This window comes from Nipponia nippon, unplaced genomic scaffold (assembly GCF_047370975.1).
Source record: "Nipponia nippon isolate SJK-2023a ecotype South Korea unplaced genomic scaffold, ASM4737097v1 scaffold_1, whole genome shotgun sequence".
Taxonomy (NCBI): domain Eukaryota; kingdom Metazoa; phylum Chordata; class Aves; order Pelecaniformes; family Threskiornithidae; genus Nipponia; species Nipponia nippon.
Window position 1 is genome coordinate 77560437 of NW_028262290.1, and position 23259 is coordinate 77583695.

General features: G+C 39.3%; 1 protein-coding gene across 5 annotated transcripts in view; it reads left to right on the forward strand.

Moving 5' to 3' along the window:
• TENT4A (terminal nucleotidyltransferase 4A) overlaps positions 1–17366 on the forward strand; it is a 67223-nt gene extending 49857 nt beyond the window's left edge. For 2 of the 5 annotated variants that reach the window (XM_087760320.1, XM_087760335.1), the window contains one exon: positions 10903–13135. In XM_087760320.1, coding sequence (XP_087616446.1) covers positions 10903–11079 — 177 coding nt within the window. In that variant the 3' untranslated portion in view covers positions 11080–13135. Of the gene's footprint in view, positions 1–10899; positions 13136–15433 lie in introns of those variants that run through there. The other 3 variants (XM_087760310.1, XM_087760329.1, XM_087760354.1) reach the window with 2 other exon arrangements.
• The last annotated feature ends 5893 nt before the right edge of the window (positions 17367–23259 follow it).

Consider the following 23259-nt stretch of genomic DNA (forward strand, 5'->3'; position numbering starts at 1 on the left):
CTGTCTAGGCTTGTGTAGTTGTCTTGATTTTGAATTATTAGAACAGATCTGACTACGCTTGTAACTTTCTGTAATACATTGTAAAGATAGAGAACAGAAAACAAATTATGGGCATGCGTACAAGAATTTTTACGAAAATATTAAATGTGTGCTTAAATGTTCTGGGAGGTGAATGTGCAGGGAAGCTGTATGTTACTCAAGTAGCCTGAATTATTTTAGCTGATGTACCCATTATAGTACAACGGAAAGAAAAATCCTCAGTTTTTCTTGCAGCCTCAGTGCCTCTATCTGTAGGAAAATACTCTGTCAGTCTTGATTATTAAAACTATTAGTCAAAACAGCTGCCTCACATGACCTTTAATGAAAGTTGTGGGTTGTAGGTTGCCTATGTTAACAAAATAATGAGCTGGTTTCTTTGAAACCTAGTTTTGGTCAGGTTCTTATGTTTTCCCTCTTCTCTCAGTCCTTCTATCACAGTTCTTGGGAATCTAGGGCCAGGATATTTTTAATTTAATGACCTTGTCTTTTTTTATTTGATTCAGCACTTCCTTGACACTTTGGGCATGACACAAGATGTATTTGCTTTAGTTCCTGCTTTGAGATTGTTCAAGTATTTTGCAGAATCACAGAATAGTTGAGGTTGGAGGGAGCCTCTGGAAGTCACCTAGTCCAACCTTCCTGCCCAAAACACGGTCAGCTACAGCAGGTTGCTCAAGGCCTTGTCCAGTCAGGGTTTGAGTATCTCCAAGAATGGAGACTCCCCAACTGCTCTGGGCAACTTGTTCCAGTAAAAAAGTTTTTTCTTAAAAAACGGTGTTTTCTGTATTTCAGCTTATGCTCATTGCTTCTTGTCCTTTTAGTGGGCACCAATAAGAAGAGTCTGGCTCCATCTTCTTTATACCCTCTCATTAGTTAGACCCATCAATAAGATCCTTCCCAGGCGCTCTCTTCTTGAGATTAAACAGTCCAAGCTCTGACATAATTTCCTTGTATGACAAATGTTTCAGTCCCTTATTTATCTTCATGGACCTTCATTGGACTCACTCGTGTATGTCTGTGTCTTTCCATTACTGGGGGGCCCAGCACTCCGTGTGTGGCCTCGCCAGTGCTGAGTAGAGGGGAGATGATCACCTCCCTTGTCCTGCTAGAGATACTCTTCCCAAGGTAGCCCAGGATGCTGTTGGCCTTCCTTGATGCAAGGGCATGTTGCTGGCTCATGTTCAACTTGTCCACTGGGAATCCCTGGCCATTTTATGCCAAGCAACTTTCCAGCTGATCAGTGCCCAGTGTGTACTGGTGTGTGGGATTATTCCTTCCCAAGGGCAGAGTTTAGCATTTCCCTTTTGCAGATTTAATGAGATTCCTGGCAGTCCGTTTCTCCAACCTGACAAGGTCCCTCTTTATGGCAGCACAACCATCTTATGTATCAGCCACTCCTAATTTTGTATAATCTGCAACCTTGCTGAGGGTCACTCTCTCCCATTATCCAGGTCATTAATGAAGATGTTAACTAGTATTGGCTCTGGTATCAGCTCTTGGGATATACCACTAGCTGCTGACCCCCAGCTGGACTTTGTGCTGCTGATCAAAATACTTTGAGACTGGCATATAAGGGAATACTTTTCATTCAGTCTGTGAGTTTTTCATATATCTAGAGATAACTGCCACTTACTACAGGATAAAAAAAAAACCAAACAGATAGTGCTTTAAATGTTGAAACTTTCAGATGAATAATGAAGAAATTTCATCTGGACAGCATTTTCAATATTCAGTAATATCAGCATTGAGTTACCTAGCATTACCTAGCATGTTATAACTTGGTGCCCAAATTCTTCATAGCTACTACACAAGTGCTTGTTTTAGACACTTCACTGAAGTGTGTTTCACCCTCTTTTTTCATTTAGACCAGGCTGCTTTCCCTTTGCGTACCGCAGGTGTTCCACTATTTCCTTGCAGGCAGGTTAACAGAAGGGGCACCATCTTTGAAAGCTGTTATCACATGCTCTTCCTAGCTACCTCTGCAATCCTCAATCATCTACCAAACCCCACTTGTATCTCGAGGTATGCCTTTTGTTTTAATCTTCCAAGTGATTACACAGATTCTTCCCTGTCTCTTCCCCCCTGTACCTGTACTCCCCTGCTGCTGAATCTTACCTAGGCAAAACTAGCTTCTCTGCACAGGAAATGTTTTCTATTGGTGAGAAGGTAATAGAACAATATATTGTTATTTTAGTGCCTGCAGTTGAGTATTCACATGCTAGTGTACAGTCTGAAACTTTTGAAGTTTGTTTAAAATAAAACTGGACAGCGATTTTAAGTTAAACATCATCTAAACTACAAACCTAATCTAGTTTATTCTTTTCCTTAACAACTAAGCTTTTCTGAAGAGGTACCCTGGAGCTTAACTTCATCAAAATTACACAAAAAAAGAATCCAGTTTTGAGGCATGCAGTTGTTGGTACAAAACAAGTTGGCATCCAGAGTTTTTTGCCTCAGTTGTGGAAAGGCAGTGTGTTGCATGAATTTTGGGTCTCTGTTGGAATTTTGAATCTTGGAAAACAGCTGCTTTGTAGCACTGTTTCTGGCTTTCTGTTACTTGGCTGTCCTTTCCAATACTTGTTAACTGTTCTTTTAGTAGTTTGTACAATACTTATATGTTTAAAATTGGGAATTTTTCTGTGGCTTTTGCTTGACAAAGATGTGCCTTTGAGAGTCATGTTAAATCAAAGGCATTTCTTGCCATCTGCAGTTCAGAAATGGAATGATGGTTTTTCTGCATTGAGTTTACCAAAAGCTTATATATTGTGAAGTAAAATCTTTTTTGATAAGGATTATAACCAAGTCAGAAGTGGGAAATGAAATCATCCTACCCAGGATACTGTAAATGTCTCGTTTTCATTTGCAACTTTCTGGAATGTGACTGAGCTAGATTAGGTTGATGGCTTTCCTTTTGCAGTTGATGTAACTTAAGGCCATGCTAGTTTATAACATTCAATGGGCACATCTTGCTAGCTCAGAGGACTCCTATCTTGATAGACTTGAACATGTGCAAGCCTCTTTCTTAACAGCAAGTGTTCTTTCATTTCAAAAAGTCTTAAATGGATTCGTTTGTATGCATAGTGTCTTCAGCCTTTTCCCTGGGAACGTTCTTTGCCTCAGTTCAGCTTGGAAGCTGTACCTAGGTGTCCAGTACTACCCTCAAAAGCAGGAGGTGCCAATGTCAAGAGCACTAACAGTATTTTGAACAACTTGCAGCCTTTTAGGTAAATGCTCTGCCATTAGAGCTTCCTCATACTTTTTTGAAACGGCTTTGGTGTGATTACCAATTCTGTTTACATACTGAATAATTAATTGCAGAATCTCCAGGTAGTTCAGGGACGAATTTGCTGCTAATACAGGTCTGCATGCTTTTTGGGATCATCATCACCATTTTTTTGATGGTAATCATTCTTCTACTCGGCTGACAAGCAGTTTGAAATTTCAGTTGGGAAAGCGGAACAGTTTATGAACTGGAATAAGAAGAAAAACAGATACTGGTGTGCATGTCCAGGTGAATGGAGGGGATGGAAATTGCTTGGTGACTTCCCATGGAGAAGAAGGGACTACATTCCTTGTTGTTATTTTGGGATGAAATAAGTTCAGTTCATTTTTCCTTGGATTACTGGTCACTTAGTCACAGCAGAAACGTCATGTTGCTTAGGTCAGAAGAACTCTTACTTTTTAAATCGCATTTTTTTTTTTTTCCTAAAGAGTGGTCTTTTGATTCAAAAGTATCTAAAGCCAGTAACACCCGTCCTTCTGCTGTGCTGGCTTCCAATGTGTCTAAGAAAACCTCCACTGAAGACCCTTTAGACAAGTGGTGTCGATGGTGAATATGTTCGTTGAAAATTTCATAGCGGCATTCAGTGGCTCAGCTCAGTTGTGAAGCACAGGAGACAACTAGGAAATGAAACCTTAACGTCAGCACTGAAATACCACAGTCTAAATAACTCTTAAGAAGAACTTGTAGAAGTAGCTTGTTTTTCAGGTTCTTTTGTGTTTAGCCATATAAGGCCAGACACTTAAACTTATAAACTGCTTGTTTATATTGCTTTACAGGCACTTCACTGGCTAAAGTACTTTGCTTCAGAGTTTGCTCTTATCCAGAACAATTGCTAATGGTGTTGCTTTGTGTCACTGGTAATGCTGATACTGCTAGTATCTCTGGAATGATTCCCCGAAAGTTAGCCGCATTGGAAACAGAAATAACATTGGTCAGAGGCTTGAGTCAAAAATGTATTTCTTTTAGATGAGTGCAAGCAGTTAAGTGTTGTTCACTTCCATGAAAGATACATTTGTAAAGATACGTTTTAATTCATGTCAAGGCTGAACTATAGTCCACTTTACCAAGTATTTCTGAGAATGCGGGTGTCATCAACTAGTCAGATGTACAAATATGCTAAATTCCCGTAGTATAATGTGATGCTTCAGAGTTTTTAGTATGTTAACTTCAATTTAGAAGTGGTGTGATTTGTTTCTTCAGTGGCATTATTAAGCTGTTTAGGTACTGAAGGTTTCTTCAGTCAACCAAATGGCATTTTCTTACCTTTTGGAGCTCTCTTATTTAGGGTGGAATACTTTTTCGGTGTCCATGCATTTTCTTAGGCAAAGGAAGGAGAATACTACTGTCTACTTTGGAAACAGTTTTGCTTCTAAATGTCAGACTCCCATCTTCTGTGTATGACAGAACATTGTTTGGTTTTTGATTTAATACGTGCAAAATTAGGAAAAGATGATGATGTTTTATTTCCTTTCCTAAAGAATGGAGAGAAGAAAAAACTGCACCTGAGTTTCAGAGGCTGTTCAGCTGAAAACTGTACTCAAGATACTTTTTCATCTTAGATTGTCATATATTTATATGGACAGTCTTTATGTGGTGGTATCCTTCTGTGTATGGAAACTGACTCAGCTTGACTAGACCCTGGATAACCTAATCTGACTCTGCTTACAACAGAAGGTTTGATTAAATGATCTCCAGAGGTCTCCATTTAGACATCCAGCCTCCATATAGACATCCAGGTCTCCATATAAACATCCAGCCTAGATGTTTATATGACTGTATGAAAGTCTCTGACCACCTTGGAAGTTGCTTTCTGAGTGCTTTGTGAGTTGCAGGAAAGACAAAGTCTAAACAGTAGTTTCTAGGAACATAAATCCACTATAAATAAGATAGGCTTATGGAAATGTAGAAGTAATACCTGATTTTTGTTGGTGTAGTACACCTTTATCTTCCAATGTCACTGTAATCAGATTGTTGCTCCCAAACTGAGACTGATTTGAATATTTGCATATGCATTCCTTCTACTGACTTTTTCACATGTACTGTATTGATATCAGCTCATCATTTGGAAGATGTTTTGGGTCTACTCGCTGTAGTAGTTTTTGTTCCAAATAAAAAGGTGAGGAAGCTCAGTGAGGTAAGATTTCTCTTTAAGGTCTAAAATTGTCAGCTTTAAACTAGAGAAGGTATTCTCTCTTGTTCTCCTTGATGACAAGTATGCAGATAAACACTTCATGGCCCGTGTCACAACAGTAGCAAAGTTGCAGTATGACTTCTGTCTTCTGATAGGGGTGTTTTGACTCTCGCCCCTCATTTTTGAAACTTGACTGGTGACAAGATCAAAAAGGGTATTTATTTTGTCAGATTCTAGTTTCTTTAAGGTAGTTCAAAATATGCTTAGATTGTGATGGTAGTCTCTACTGTCAGTCACTCATTCTGGGGCCTAGGCCCTCTGATCTCTCAAATACTAGTTTGTTTGAACTGGTCGTACAAATAGTTGCCTAACCTGTTGTTAAAGGTGAAGAGAACCAAAAGCTTCCCTTTGTTACAGGCTACGGGCAGAGCTACTGCACAAAGAGATAAGATATGAAGGACGAGATAACCTGCTCCCTTGTGGCTTTGAGTCTTCCAGTTCTCTAGTGTTAGAAGATAAGAAATATCTAAAACTTTTCTTGCTTTTGAGCTCTTTCTACTCTCCATGTTAATTTTTTTTTGTTGCTCTCACAGCTGATTACATAAATGCTGCTTTCTCCTCTTAATGGGACCAGAAATGGGTTTTGGCTCATTTTATAGAATTTGTTCAGGACTCAAGATCTTGTCAGTTGTAGCTGAAAGTAGCCAGTAGGTCCAAACAAGGGGCCCAACGGGAGGGGAATTGTCTGATATTTGCAGTGCTTCAGGCCTTATTTCCCCAGATTGCCAGTTCTAAACAACTTGAGTAAGACTTATTTTGGTTTTGCTATAGTTCAGCTTAGATATCTAAACCACTTATAAATCTCACCAAGTTAAGAGTATACCCAGGTAGCTGGTGCAAATATCTTGTAGAATTCTGTTAGCTAATTTAAAGTAATGAGACTAGGTTGAACCATTGCCTAATACTTGATTTATTGCTCGTGCAGTAATGACTAAAATGTTGGTTAGGTCATTGCCCATTGTTTCTCCACAAAACAGTGAATTTATCTCAAAGAACAAGAAGTTAAATTTTCCTTACATGCAAGATGCATTTTTTAGTATATTTCCAAATGTTATGCTCAGAAAGTGGGAAAGTGAACACAAATCCCTTTTAAAAAGGGTTCTTTATGGTTGTTTGGTTTTTTTTTTTTGCTACAAGCCTAAAATAGAGAATTTGGAAACATGGTGAGAAATTGAAAATAACTTTGTGAAATATTTTGAGGATGTATGTTAACTTATTTAAGGGGATACTTAAAATGTTAATGATTCATTAAAGTTCTTCTGAATACTACACTGTAACATTTCACATGGAATGATTTGGAAGTGTATGAGATAGATTACAATTCTGATCAGCTGCAGACTAGATTCAAACATCGCCATTAATCCTGTAGTCTTAACAACAAAACAGTAAAGACCTGTTCTTTCTAAACTTTCTTACACCTTTTCTAAACTTTCTTTAGCTTTGTAGGTCCTTACCAATTATTTTTGAGTGCTGTGTGTATAATGTCTTTTCTTTTAAAGTTAAGAGTACAGATACTTCATTTTCATTGCTAACACTTCTCTGCTTTTTTTATCCTTACTTTAGAGATGCTAATGGGCAAAAAAACCCAAACACCAAAACAATTCAGAAACCCTGTTTATGTTTAGACTTCAGGTCTGTTATGTTACTTGCGTTATTTCAAAGTGTAGGTGATTTATTTTCAGCTATAAATTTTCTTTTTGAATAATGACAGTCTTTGAATGTCAGCAGTTTTGTATAGTAAATTTGCCAGTATTTAAGAATAAAAGTTTGATTTCCGTAGCAAACAATTACTTGGTATTTCAATTTCCACCAGATTTCTGTTGTTTGGGGTAAAGGCCAGGAACATCCTTTTTTAAAATTTCTGTTAAAATACCTGGAAATTTTTTTAACCTGGTATGTGATACAGAATTCCACCCCCCAACACCCCCGGCTTGTCTTAAATGCAATTTTTTAGTTTTGCCTCCAGATCTAGCAGCTTTTATTTGCAGAGGATCAAATTCAACAGGCTTGTCAAAAAAAACCCAAACCAAAACAACCAACCAATTCTGTTACTCAGTTGTTGAATCAATAGCCCTATGATGGTAGAGAAGATTATTCGATCAAGAGAAGTAGGTCTAAAGAAGTCAAAACATCTAAACCAAAGATTTGTTTGTCATATCACAGATGAAGGGCGCTTTTTTTTTTAATCTGGTCTCTCTCCAGCCATCATCTGCTTAGAGACATGTCATTTCTCAGTGATTGTGGGAGTCCTAAGCATGTGAATATCCAGAAGTGTGTGGACAAGAGAAAGCTGTTTGATACAGCCTCTTGGGATTTCCAAGAGACATGAAGTAAATTTCTTTTATGGAAGATTTTGAAAGAAACTAAGTGGAAGATATGTATCCTCCTGTACACAATTCACTAGTTAGAAGATGAGAAACAGAGATTCAATTTTTGTAGTAAATGGAGTTCACCAGGAGAGCCCTGCAGGAGTTTGTGCTGGGCCTCATGCTGCCTGACATCTGAAAGGCAATGGATGAAGTGTGGTGAAGTTTGCTCGTGGTGTTAAGGGCCAGCTGAGAAGGGGTGCAGAGGGACCTTTCAAGGCGATGCATCAGGAGGGAGAGAAATACATTAAACTTGGTAGAGAGTGGTAGGCCCTGGGCTGACAGTTTCTTGCAAAGATAAGATCTTGACGTTTTTGCAGAAAACTGCTTTGATAATGCTTTCTTGATTTCCTACTGAGAATTGCATGTCAAACCACGTTTCAGACATTATTAGGAATAAAGAACAGAAATGAAAACATCATGTAAAAATCCATGTACATCCACCATCATGAACAGTGAGTGCAATTTTGCCTCCTACATCAGAAGAAAGTTATAATACAAATGGAAGAAGAATAGGGAAGGATGGTAACAGTGGTCAAACATACGGAATTGCTTCTGTGTGAAGAATGAGTGATTCTTTCACCTGGAGAAGAAAACGAGGAGGTGTATGATCGAGGTCTGTGTGTCATCACCAGTATCTGGAAAAGTCAGAGCAGAATGACAAGATAGAAATTACTTAAAGAACTGAAAAATCATCAGATAGTAGGTTCAAATTAAACACAATGCTCATTTAAGCTGTGACATGCCAAGGATGCAAGATGCTAAAAGCTTAAGGCTTCAAAAATCTGAACAAGCTAGGGAACAATATCAAGTTGAGAACTAGTAAATATAAAGACATAACCTCTAATTGAAGAGGTCCCTGAGTCAACTTCCTTAAGCACCTCCTCTTAGCTGACGAGTCGTAAGACAGATGGATTCAGATTCTGCTCTGATAGTTTGACAGTCTTTATTTTGATGGCCTAAAAAACAATGCAAAATGCTTCATGACAAGCTAGAGATCACTTTCTGGCTAACTTAATAATTCTTTGGAAGTTGTGATTACCTTTTGAGCAAACAAGTGATATGACTTCTAGGATACAAGTAGATAGGCTTAATTGTCATAATTGCTGTGGTGCTTGTCTGATACTGTGGTGAACTGCCTTCCTGCCCTCAGTAGTTTTCTTTTTTTGCTGAATCCTCAAATTGAGGATGAGGTTGCCAGATTTTTCACACTTCTAGCTGAAGAGGATATGCTTGCTGATACTTTTGTTCTGATTCTACAGTAGCAAAACTTCAGTTTTCCTCTGTCTTTTTTTCAGCACATAGTTGAGGGTAACTGTAATGACTGGTTGTTTTTAGTGTTTTGAGTGTTGAAGGATCATTTTTGTTGTTTTGACCTCATTTAATGTAGATGCTTAATTGTCTGCTTATATAATTGAGAGTCAGATGTACACTTATTGAACTAGAAAACTTTGCGCAAGAATGTGACAAGATGGTGTGTTTGCTTGAAGGACCACTTGCCAAAAATGTAAACATATTCTAATTTTTTTTTTTAGTTTCATGTTGTTGACTTGCATAAATAGCTTCTGGTAGATGTTTTAGCAACATGTCAATAATGTTTGGGTAATTGTGTCTCAAGAATGAGGGATTCTCAGCTTGTATTCCCTTTTTCTCTTTGTCCTTGAATATTTTACCATTGGTAGTCTGAGGATAACACTTAACATGTCTGTCTTGGGTGTCTAGAAGTTGCATGTTGAAGGTTGATTAGGTTGCTGTAGGACATGCTTCACAAATTAAAAAACAGTTTAAGGTTGGTTTGTTTTTTTTTTTTACCACTTGGCAGTTAACTTTATTCTTCAATACTAGTCTTCACCAGTTTGCTTCTCAGGATGCTTAGTGTCTCTTCTAATTATAATTTGACAGTAAAATGTTGTTTATGGAATTATGACTTCAATAACTGTTCTGGTTTTGTGCACACAACTGTAATGATGGCTTGATGTTCTCATATTTCTTTCTGCTCCAAACTTGTTTGGAAATATAGGTTAGTAAAGTAGCTGCAGATATTTCATATTCTAAGCAGTTGCCTCAAATGTTAGCTTTGTGGTGTTCTGTTTAACCACTTACAGTGGACAAAATGATGTATTAGCTTTTGTTAAAGGCAGTCACTTGTTTGTCTTAAAGTTATTGCTGTCAGACATCAGAAAAGGTTGCTTGCATTGAAGTTATCAGTATTTGGGAAGTCTGTTTCAATTTCATCTTTTGAATCTCTTGTACCTATTTTAAATACATACACGTTAAACCAGCTTACTGTATGCCATTAAGTGATAGGGACGCCTGTACTAGCTTATGGTGTAGTAGATTTACTCAGGCTGCCACTAAACCTTTTTGGCAGTTTCTGTTCAAAGTTATTGGAGATTCCCCCCCAAGAAAGTGTCATGCTGTGTTCCTGATCATTTAATTGTTGTGCCTTGATCTGGATGTGAGGTACGGTCCAGGAGCCGTGTAGCCCTATGATCAGACAGTAGGACTTACAGGCTCCTTAGAAGCCATAGCTAGTTTACCTGTGGTTGAGTGAGATTATGGGCAGAGCAGACTTGTGCTTTGTATGTATCAGCTCGTATGATCACACTCTTATATTTCTCCATGATGTTTCTGAAAGTCTTATTATCTCACTTGGTCATGCTCTTGCTCAGATCCTGTAAAATAGACACGACTGTCACAATTAGTATTTAACGTGGAAGGTCTCTGTTTTTATAAGGGTGTTGCATAGTGAGTGTATTTCATACTGAAATCCAAGGGTTTTAAGGACGCTTTGAAATCTACACCATTTCATTTGCAGTACATTTATTTCAGAAAACACTTCTTAAGCTATTAGTGCCATTGGACTTGCACAGCTAAAATTAGACAAGCATGAAAAGACCAGTTGCTTCAAGCAGTGTTCTGTGGGAATGACTTGTATGTTGAGGAAATACCACTGGTAATATGTGCTTTGTTTCAGTTGTTTGTATGCCTAAACTGAGTGCTTATCTTGTGTTTTTTAGCAGCACAGCGGAATGAAGTTTTCCATGAAAGGGACTCATAACCAAGGCAACAGCTACAGCCCCGTCAGCAGTGGAGGGATGAGGCAACCAGTTGGTAACCGAGGACACCACCAGTACAATCGTAACATATGGAGAAGAAAAAAACACAGAGACAGTTTGCCTATTAGTCTGAGCAGATAATGGCAGATGCCAAAATGACCTTCCCTGTTCAGACAAACTGAGTGAGTGCCACTCAACCTGAGGGATGGAGACCAGCGTCCAGCACATCGTTTTATTGGTGTTGCCAAATATCTGCAGCTGACTTCTTTGCATGTTTCTTTGTGTGGTGGTTCAGTCCATCTTCAAGAAGTAGTTGTGCTTATCTGTGAAGCCTTATTAAATGTGGAAGTTTGTTTTCTGCCTTCCCACAACGGTTCATACAGTGCCGAAGCAGCTCTGACAATAGAACTGCAAGGACATTTACAAATGCTGTGGCTACATCTGTTCCTTTGTGGGTTCTGTTTTCTTTTATTTTAGAAGTGAAGGAAACTTCAGCCCCTTGGAATTTCTTTTTCTTTGCAGCAAATCAAGTTGGGAATTCATAAAAGTAAATTTGCTGCTCTCCTGTTTTTGTTTCAAAGTTCAGAATTTTTTGCTCTGTAAATATTGGAAGTATAATTTGTGCAATAACTTGGAATTTTTAATTTAATTTCATATTGTCACATAAGTTATATTTAAGGGGAAGAGGTTTTTTAATTTACAGATCCTTTCCCAGGTTGCATTATCTAAGTTGGGTTCATAGTTTTGGCAGGTTGTCTGAGCAGTGTTACAAACATGACATTTGGTAATATTTGAGGCTTCTCGATTCACAATGAAAGTCCGATTTGGCTTGCGGTTTTAAGAAGGTATTAAGCTCCAAAGCATTTTGACCCTGTGTTTTTTAGCTCATTGTCTGGCCTCTATCAGTCGTCTTGCTCTGACCAATGAGTTTTAATTTTATTCCTTTAACTAGACAACAAATCCAGCATTTGTAGTATCGGAAGTAAAACTTTTGAAAGGGAGGGGAAAAAGGTTGGTGCAAGTCCTGATGTGAAATTAAAAAGCTGTGAACTACACGCTTTGATGCATTTTTAGTAACGTAACCTGTTAATGTTTGGGTTCAAACAACATTATTAAACAGAGGTACCCGGCTTAAGGAATGTGGAGAAAGGAAATATGTTGATTCCATTAAGGAATCTGTATAGCAGTATGCATTAGTTCTGTTAAGAGCAAATATATAAAAAGTACTTCAGCTGCTCTAAGCATTACGAGAAGTATCTTTTAATGTATTGCAGGAGAGCACAGCCCAGTGTTGTACACAGTATGAGTGGCTGGCACTTAATTTACAGATGCATACAGGTATACTATGCAAGTGTGTATTGCCATGACAAACACTGTCTTTAACTTTTTGAAAAATGTACATCCTGCCTAACCCTGAGTTTTTAAAGCACCACAGTTGTCCTGGGAGTAGGTCACATCTCACGCCCTCTGACTTGCCCTTTTTTTTTTAAAGAGAGTTCTTAAGCTATACAGAAAACTACAGATCAGTTATATAAGTCCACTAGCAGAGAAAGCTGAAGAATCCTGTTAACAGGACATCTATACTGTGTACAGATACAGAAGGTTTTAAAACTGGTATCTGAATATTAAAATGAGGTGTCAAGCATGAAGCTTTTTAATATGCTGTATGCCTTTGAAGCAGAAGTAGTTCATGTTATTACTGAATCTGTCAAACACAAACAGGTCCTTGGGGGAGAGAGGGCAACATTCCAAAGTAGAGTAGTGCATATCTGTTTGCAAAAAAGTTTGTCTTAATGCTCCAGACTCATCACAATTTAAAAAAAAAAAAAGTTTTAAAAATTGTGAGCTGATTCATAAATAATATCTAAGGGCTGTTACATGAGCCTGTACAGCTTAGTCTTCACACACTAGCAATATTGAGCATAACTACATTAAAGAGCCTTCAAAGGCTTTAGTTGGTGTCTTATACTAGCGTCCATTTTAAAGCAAAACTCATTTGAAAAGTGGTATCATGTAACACTTCAGTCATGGTGAACCAAATAAATTGGCCTGGCTATCACTGTGGTTATGTGCTACAGGTTTAAAAAAAATCATGTTTAAATTTTTTGTGTGGACAACTATGTGGAAGCTAAAATTGACATATTTTTATGTAAAGTTTTCTATTCTTTGATTTTTAATAAACTTTGGAGACCAGTCACTTTTTTGTACCTTTTTATGGGAAATGTAATGGCTGAAGTAATATTTGACCTTATCCTATTGTTTGACGTACACTTTGAACATCTGCTTTAAATTGTTCATGCCAGACACCTTCAGAATGAGCCTGGAAGGTGGATGGATGCCCTCTGCAAACATTTCTGACGTGTTTATAAAGGGAGTAATGAATACTGCTGTTGGTTTCGTAGTTGTGGATTTGATTCCTTGATAATAAGAGAGAGCGAAGGAGCTGGAGGTAGTTCCCAAAAATATTCTTAAACGAGGAGATTGACTAACTGATCCCTTGGGATACCTTAACTTTTCATATAATTTTTTAGTCTCTCCCTGTAGTTTTTAACTGCCTTTTAAAATCATTGTCCAGTGTTTAGTCTCCTCAAAGATTGGATGTACTTTGTCTTTTTTGTTGATTTCTGTTAACACTCTGAGAGGACTCTGAAATGTCAATAACTGACTCAAAATCAAAATTTCAGAAATTGCATCTTTGGAAGGAACTTGTTTAAATCCATGAACTCCAAGAAAAGGAACTTGAAGTATTTTTATAGACAGTAATACAGGGCTAGGGATTCAGAGGCAGAGGTGTCTGTGGTACTCGGTCAGTCTTAGAGAGTATCTCCTGGAGAAAAACAGGGCAGTGGTGGGAAGGGAAAATAATAAACACTCAGTAATGTTTATCAATATGGTGATAGTGCTTTATATATATAAATACATTTATATTTATATATAACAATTTTTTTTCTGTCATGGTCAGTTAGCCAGTGGGACACAGCTGACAGAGGGATATATAATCTCTGCAGACACAAAGATTTAGTGCAGCAGCATTGGTCTTGGAACTTCAGTTTTCCTGGGCTCCACCTTTTCCCTTTTCCTGTCTAGATGATGACTTTGCTTTATTCTTCCCACAGATTCTGCCCACCTATTTATTGTTGTTAGTCTCCTGTTAGTGCACTGGGACTCTCACTGTGTTCCTTTGAACCCTTGTTCTCTGATAATAATCTCAGATACCCACCTGATCTGTTTCCCAGCCCTACTGACTATTTTGTGCACTGTTCATAGGCAAAAATTAGTCATGGACTTTAGATGTGGAAGGAAAGGACTGCAAATTGAATGGATGAACGGGACCTACAGAGTACATTGTAGAAAGAGCTCAGTTGCTATCTGTTGCCATTTCCAAGAGATGTCAATGCTGGTGTTGCACTGGACTTTTCCTCTGACTCCATCTCCCCGTGCACTGAGGCAGGGTAAGAAGACAGAGATGTGACTGCTGTGAACCAGTGTTGCTGGTTCAGCAGTGTTTCTTTCCAGGGGAATGGCTGTGGGACAGCATCTTGAGAATGGGCATCGGAACAGTCTGTCAAAGAGCAGTGTTGAAATACAGTATACCTTCAAGCAATGTGAGCTCTTTAGCATTTGTGGGCAAAAAGATGACCTTAAATTGTGAATACTAGCAGGCAACAGACAACTGGGTGTATATGTGTGGGGGTGAGTATGTCAACTTCTGAGCTCTCAAGGACGGCAAGCCTTCTACTTGCTGGCTGCTGCCAATACAGTCTGGTGGTAAATTTAGTAATGCCTGGACTGAACCAAAGTTATGCTGTGAATTATCCAATTAAGAAACATGAGACAGAAGCACTGATTAGGTGGCTGGTCGTGCCTTGTACTTATGCACATAGACTATTTTGATTGGGACTTGGGGTGTTCTGGACAGTAGATGTGGTGCCAAAAAGGATTTTGGAAGTGGCCTTAGAAGGAAGGGAAGCCTGAAAAGAAAGGACAAGATCCTGGAGATGAGGAAGATGCGTGGAGAAGAACACCAGGGGATGCCCAGGGACCATGACTGATAGTGCCTCGGGCTGGTAACTGTGAGCAGCTGTATAGCATGAAGGGACGTGGTTTTCTACCTGACCGTCGCACACTAGCAGCAAGCTGCCCTGCTGGGAAGGGAGTTGAGACCCTAGCAAATGTAATGGCTGGGGGGAGTGAGTGGATGCGTTTGTGAAATAACCAACTGGAATAAAAGCTCTAATCCTGGTGGTTTGTAAATAAACCCCAGTATTCAGACCCAGTACAGGTTGTTGTTCACTTTTGATTCACGTGTAACAGAAAACGATGTCAGGATGACAATACTGACCATTTACCGAACCTCAGATTCGCATCCAGAAGACTATTGCAGCTGACCTTTCCCAAAATCATCTTCAGATAGCTTTAGGCTTTCTTTTCAACTGGGATATTAACCTATTGTATTAAATTTAGTTTGTTTTTTTTTTTTTTTTACTTCCAACAGACCGCATAAGGTTCAGTCCTGGAGGTGCCTTGCCTATTTTGGATGACAGAAGTCCTTCGTTTGTTCTTGGCAACAGGAGATCACTTAAAGAAACCTATGGACGGCTTGTTGTCTGCAAGAGATCTGTTGGGCAAAATGTTTTTAACTTTTTAACCAAGGATTATTACTAGAAGAACAGCCATATATTTCTCTTATAATTTGTTAAAGTAATGGTCACAGACTACAGTTGTGTTTCAGTGAAAGGATGATAGGGATGCATCTTGTAGAACATCTTTGTACCTGAACCATGCAAAATTGCTGCCTAAAGCTCTGGTCGCGTTTCTTCTCAGTGTTATGCTACTGCAAAAGTTTTGGGACAGAATGTTGCCTATGGGAGAGCAGTCTCAAATCAATTAGGGATTCTTCAACCACTTGCTCTTTTAATAAGCCTTTTTTTTTATTGAGGGATTGTTGCATGAACATAAAATTATGAATGGAGGGATTTTTTTTTTTTCTTTAGGGAATAGTCCATATGCATGCTCATACTGTTGATATATGTGTTTTTATGCTTGAGATCAGGAAAATTTTCTGCCGTGGTATTGCTAATGGCCTTTGTGCCGCTGCCTCTCATGCTAGGATTGTGGGTGCAAATGGCATCTCGTCCAACCCCAGCTACCTTGCCCTTACCCACCGATGTGACATGGTTTTCTGCTGTGAATCCTTAGCTGTGCAGCAAGCTGTTTCCTGCTTGAGTAACTTAGGAGAGTTGAACAGTAGGTTGATTTACTGTCTTACTAAAAAATGGGTTCCAAATAAATGCTTCACTAACTCGTTTTTAAACCTAAACCAAGCAGGATTTAGGAGCTCCTATTACAGGATTTTCTGTGTGAGAGGATGAAAGCGGTGTTTAAACTGGAAGTCCATAACCTCTGTGCTAAAATTACCACTTTCTATCAGTGAAAACTTTGGCATTGATCCTTTTGGGGATGTTCTGTTGAGAAAATCTTTGCAAGAAGATTCCTTGCTTCTCCTTTCCAGAGAGGAAAAGCTGATATGCCACATTCACCCCTTTGGGATTACTGTTGGATGCATCTGGCTAATTTGAGGAGCCAAGACAAGTAGGTGAAATCTCACCCTCGTCAAGAGTTGCTTGTCCAGGTGATAACAGACAACTTGAGTACCACTTACCGTATAATTATGGGTGAGATCACCAAATCATCTCTGTTCTCTCAGGGAAATTTCTTAGGAGACTGAGGAACAGAGAATAAGGTTTATCTACTAGTCATTCATATACATGTGTGCAGTCTTATGTGGATGAACAAAGCAGAGTTGCAGTTGTCAGCTGCAAGTGCAAGGTTTGCGCTGCTGTCCTTACGAGGACCTCGGAGGGAGCAAAGTCAGCCCCGTAGGTCTGTGTGCCCCTCAGATTAAGAGGAAATGCTGCCACTTCTGCTCAAGAGCAGGTCTGTGCAACAAGCTTTCTGACTAGTTCCCGATACAACAGTTGAACAAAATGACTTGCCGCTTCCTCCTGCTCCTCTGTGAAAAAGGAGCGGTCAAGGAATGTAAGGTTATGCGAGTTACATGCACCGTGTGGATGTGAGTGGTAGAAATCATGAGTGGTTAAGCACTGAATACAAATGCTCTAGGGTGGTTGTGGGATTTCCATCTTCTGAAATTTTCAAACCCTGTCTGGACAAGGCTCCAAGCAACCCAATCTAACTTCAAAGTCAGTCCTGCTGGACCAGGAGGTTGGGCCACATGACCTCTGTAGGGCTCTTCCTAATCTAATTTTTTCTATGATATAAAAAAAAAAAAAGTTTTTTTTATTTTTCTTTATCTCTGTTGGGTTTATGAAGTATTTTGATGGGGGCAGAAGTTGGGCAGGAATTGTTCATTTTTTTTTTGCTTTGTCCTGCACTTGATAAAATACATCTGCAAATTCTAGGACCAACAGGTCAAAACAGGTAAGAACACACTGACTTCAGAAGTTAATAATCCCTGGAAATGCATAGTCCCCAAATATATGTTACTGATCAAGAAGTAAATCAATAAATCTTCCTGACTAAAATGCATTTTTGGTTGTATCTTCTCTGTATTATTATTGATAAACATATATTTTGTCTCTTCTGATTTCAGTCAACTTGCATTTGCAATGGTAACACAACACAGATTTGCAGGAGTAGTGCTTTGTGTAGGACATCAGCAAAATACTCCAAAATGCTAAAAGTCCTTCACTTTTTCTTCCTGATGAGAGTTGCATAGATTCATCATGGAAACTTTGATGAATAAAATCTGCTTGTTTGCATTTATTCTGCAGTATCGGAGTAGGTAGATTGCTTACGCTAGTACTGCCTGAAAGGTAGAAAAACAGCACTGATGGAGCTGAAAGCATCATTGTCCTGATCCAATGTCGGGGGAGGTTTCTATACGATCCCAAGGACGAGATTAAGACGCAAACGAGGTCAAATGCCATACAACCTTTTGACTTTATTTTGGTGAACGAAGGGGTGAGGACTGGGTAGGAAGACGGGGAAAAGAAAGAGAGAAAAGGAGAGAAAAAAGAGAGAAACAAAGAGCGTGCTCAGGCGGGTGAGAAGCGAGCCACGTAGGGGAACTAGCTACCGCCACTCCGAGTCCGGCGTTGTCCCGTCGATCAAAGGTCCAGTCGGTCCAGTCTCTGTGTCTGCAGGAGCAGCTTCCAACGAGGTGCGCGGGGTAGGACGAGAAGAGAGAGAGAAGAGGGCCTCAAAAGGCGCACGCGGTCCTTTCATAGGGCCGTGCACATGCGCAGAATGGGTCTGCGTACACGCAGTTTGCGCTTCTGCTTTTCGCGCCCTGGTCTCTGCGCAAGCGTGCGTGCAGTCCATGGTCCCACCTTCTGTGTCCTGGTCTCTGCATGGGCATCCTGTGGTGGTTTCGTTGGGGGCTGGATGTCGAAACCAGAAGATGGTGGTAGAACGGCAATGTTGAGACAATTCTGGTTCCGTAACAGTCCTCGACAATCATGAAAAGGCTTTTTTTTTTTTTTTTTTTGAGAGGTAAGATTTGGAAGCTGCTATTAGCCTGAGTTTTACCTAAATAACTCTAGATCATATCCATCTAGTTTAGAGCTGTCCCTTACTTTGCATTGTAGAAATCCGAGAAGAATGTTCATCAGGAGTGGGTATGTAGAAAAGGAAATTTTCACAAAGAAAAAGGAAGCAAAATCAAAGAGCTTAGTGATCTTAACTTGAAATACAAAATAACCATCCCAGCAGAATGGGAATTGTGACATGCCAAGCTGCAGATCTACTAATAAGGACTTAAAACCACCAGCAAAAAAACCCCGCCTAGTGCTAGTATGATGTATGGAGAAAAGCTCTGAGATCTTGAAGATACTAGTATCGCTAAGCAATGACAAAAGTCATTATCTGGGCAACTCATATCAGCATTTCATCTTTATTTCTGTGGGAAAGAAGAATAGGGCTAATTAGAAACGGAGGCAAAATTTAACACTAATTTATCAAATGTTTTGTGATGACTAATCCAGTGTTGCTGCTATTTAAAAAAAAAAAAAAAATTTTTAAAATTCTTCAGTAAAGTGTATGATATGGTTCAGTGCCACAGGGTGAATGAACCCAGGGTGTTACCTTCTATGTAACCAGAATGGAATCAATAGATGGCGCTGAGTGCAAATTTTTGGGCCAAGGTGGTGCGGTTAGTTGAAGATTGACTTTGGAAACAGATTATTTTAGCTATGTTTGCTGATGATCGTGACACAAGAACTGCCATGCACTGGCTGGATTTGCTGACGTGACAAATGTGGGAAGTGTGGCCAATACACAGTATTAGAATTTTGTAGTACTGAGTATTAAATATGGGATGAAATACAAAGTACAAGGCTGGAAATTAAGAATTTATAGCTACTTCCAAACAGTAAAAGCTTATGGGTTAGAAATTATAAAGAGGAGAGACACGTGGACATATTTGTGGACAGTGTGACTGAATTCACCAACCTGTCTCATAAAGATGATGTGTGAACCTAAGACATATCAGATGGTGTATTTCCAGTAGTGTTAATGATTTTCTTTTACTACAAGTCCAGAGTTTTACTGGTTAAATTACCTGTGGCTTTCCTTATTTCAGGGTGGGAAAAAAAAAAGGACAAAAAGAAAAGAAGTGTAATCTTCTTTTTTTTTTTTTTCTTTATTCAGTCATGGCAGGAGCTGCAGACACAAGTTTAAATAATCTTCTGACACCTGAGGATCTACTTCATCTGGAGATTCATCAAAGCTCAAGTTAGCTTTTATGATGTCACGTCAAAATGATGTGAAGTACTAGGGATGACAGATACCATCATCCAGGTTTTTGCATCAGTTTGCACCACTTGTGTATTGACAAACTTTTGATCTTTGGCTTTGATGTAGGAGTGACTTGCCTCCTGGGGATGCTGAACATACTGGCTGACTGTTGTTCCAGATCAATGGATGACAAGTAGAAGATCTGACTGGATGTAATCGTCTAGGGAATGTGGTATGACTGAGGTACGCAGCCCTCCTTCCTCAGTTTTGGTGGACAAATGTATGTGGTTTTACTCAGGGTTTCCTGTCAGATGCTTTTGTGGTATCTGGAAGAAAAGGCATACAACATCTCAGACCCCTCCAATAATCCCGAGCACTTCAGTGGATAAAATGGGATGGGAATTTCATTACGCCCTTTGACCTAGCCTGGCATCCAAGACCTAGCTTGGTCCCTGACGGCTCTTGCTTCCCATTCCTGTTCATTGACCTACTGATACAGATAGGTCCAAACTCAGATGTGTGGGAGGGGAGGGGTTGGGAGGCATCTGAGATTGTGAAGAATGTAATCCTGTAGGCATGAAAGCTATTTAAATTTTCATCGCATGGCTCCTGGCTGTCTGTGATGGCTTGACAAAAGGCTAGTTCATCAACGAGAGAGGTCCTCCCATGGGGAAGGAGATATCTACCGCAGGTTTGTTGTGTCTAAATGGAATAAATTTCTCTGTCCCCTCCCCAGGTCCCTCTCTCATCTACTTGTACAGTCAGGTGGCCTGGAAGAATTTTCTTCTCCACTTTTTTCGTTTATTTGCTTTAACTTGGTATGGATAGCCTAGACTGTCCCAAAGGGGAGAAATATCTCCATTAAGCTGATTTTACCTGTTACTTGCTCTACAATATTCTTAATACCAATGTTCTAAGATTTATGCAGGATATTGTTGGTTTTTTTTTTCCTCTGTACACTCCCTGCAGCTCTAAATTTGATACTTAAATTTGTGATGAGCGTGCCCTTAGATGATAGCATGGTCTATAGCTTCATACAACAGAATTTTTGGTGGTTGTTACCCATCGCCTGGAAAGAGTCAAGGTTCAGGACTTAATGACAGATCTGACCTTGTTGAATCTTTATTCTTGCTAGTCTCCTACTTTCAATCCTTTCAAGTGTTTGATGTAGCTTTCTCTAAAGTACATTTTGGACTAGAAATTAATTTATTGGTTTATTTTCTCAGAGCACATCCTTCCAGGCCAGAGGAATTTTTGAAATCCTCTTGACATCTAGGAGATGCTCATGGTACTAAGCCTTAGTCCCAATACTGTATCTACAGCAGAGATGATGTTGGGACCAACCCTGACTATGCAGTTGTCATTCAAGCTGATAGGGCATGTTAGATCGTGTTAAGAGTCTGCTACGTGATCACGTGGTAATCACAAGATGCACCTTAGTGATCAGAGCACGTTCCACCATGGAGCTTTGCTCAGAAAGGTCTCCATCTCTGATGTGTTCAGAACAGCTAGATGGCATCCCCATGTGTACCTTCATCAAACATTATGGAACTGTTGAGACATCCAAGTGTATAGCGGCGTTTTGCAGAGCAGTGCTAAGATAGATTGTTATTTGCTCAGAAGACTCAGAAATGCCCGGGCAGACCCTAAGATGCAGGATGCTGCCCAGAGTGTTCAAGGGTATAAACAGTCACGTCAACCAAGCCTCAAAGAAAGAAAAGGCTAATAAATGCTTCTCAAAATGAATCACCTGTTCATTCATCTCACAGCTACCTTCTCTTTTTCCCTAGAGCCCTTTATCTTTTGTAGGAACTGAAAACCTGTGCTTTCTGGCTTTCATGAACTCTTGAGAGGAGAGAGGACTGTGGGGGAGAAGGGGCGGGGAGGCATCTGAGATTGTGAGGACTGTACTCCTCTAGGCGTGAATGCTATTGAAATTACCAAGGCACAATGCACTATTCATTATGCATTTAAATATCAGAGACCTTCTGATGCACATGAGGTAGAAAGAGCCCAGCAGGATCTTTCTAAAGATGTTGTATGAGAACGATTGCGGTGAATATGAATTAATTTTTTCAGCATTGTTTAAGCAGATTGCTGTCAGTAGTTACCTCACAATTAGCTTGTCCTTATTTCTTTCTGGGTAAACATTGAATCTGGGGAAAAAAGAGCTGTTTTCCTGTGCATTTTGCAGAGGGGTGTTTTTTTTTTTTTTTTTATTTTAAATGAAAGTCCCTATGGAGTCCTGGAACCGATGTTGCTTATCTAGCAATAAGACTTTAAATTGACTCAAGTATAGGATTTTATTCTTTTTTTAATTATTTTTTTTTTTACTTATCTCCTTATAGGGTATTACAAGATTTTCTGCCGTTAGTAAGGTAAATGAAATTTGCTAAATTCAATTTGCCCTGACTGCAGAGAGGGTGCGCTCTTGCACTGCTCTTATGTCCCATCGCGAAATAAACAGTTCCCCCGCTTCTGGTGTGGAGATGGTGCTACCTTGATTGAAAAACCTTTCCTCAGGCACAGGGCAGCTTTAAACGTGATTTCATTTTGTTTCCTACGGATAATACTCAGAACACTTTATTTGTATTAAGTAATGGATCACTGACCAAAGTAGTTGTTTTTTCTATCAAAATTGTACCTGGGAAACCCTACATTCGATTTGTGCTGTGCTGCTGTACCACTAGCATAACGTTTCATACTTCCAGATGTTAAATTGTTGTTTCCTTCTTAGGGATCTCTCAGTCCCTTAACTACGCAAATCCAGCTCAGGTGCATGAGCTCCTAATTGTTTTAGCATGCAGAAGAGAGATTGTTTTATTCCTAAGTGCTCTTGGGAATGGAACTGGGATGCTGACGGGTTTTCTCTACCTAGCCCAAAATGGCCATTTTCTTTTTTCCCCTTCCTTGAAGTTTAAGATGTTAGCTGAAAACAGAGTATACTCATCATGGATATGAAAGACACTCTTGAAAATAGCTCCAAGCGTCATCCAGATTGGGGATTCTTTGTTTTGTGCAAACAGGTACTAATGTTCCTAGTGTTATCCAGCTTTAGTTCAGTGATCGATTTACTATTAACACTATTTTCTAAAGGTTAAAGAACTGATAGAGTGAAATCTTTAGTCAGTAACATAATATCGGCAATCACCGTGGCAAATGAGGTTTTGTTCACTAAACGTGGATGGGGAAGAATAAATAGAAACAGGACTTCTAACGTAGAGCAAAGGTGTGTGCAAGCCAGAACTTAATTCAGTCCTTCTGTGCAGTCCAAGCTGTATGCAGGGAGTCTGTGTTACCATCAGTTTAAGAGTTAAATTTGTGCTTTTAAAGATAAATTGGAATTGCAAGTGAAACAGGCTGAATCAGTAGACCTTATATTGAAATAGGCTTTTACGTTTAATTGAAGAACTTCTAAACACACCTATATTCACAAAGTTATCTTTTCCTGCCCCAGAATTACAACTATTTCACTCTGGGTTTCTGTGTTGGTTTTATGTTTGGGTTTCCCCCCAGCCAAAGCCTTTCTTTCCTGTCTTCCTCCCTGCTTGCTTCCTGGAAGTT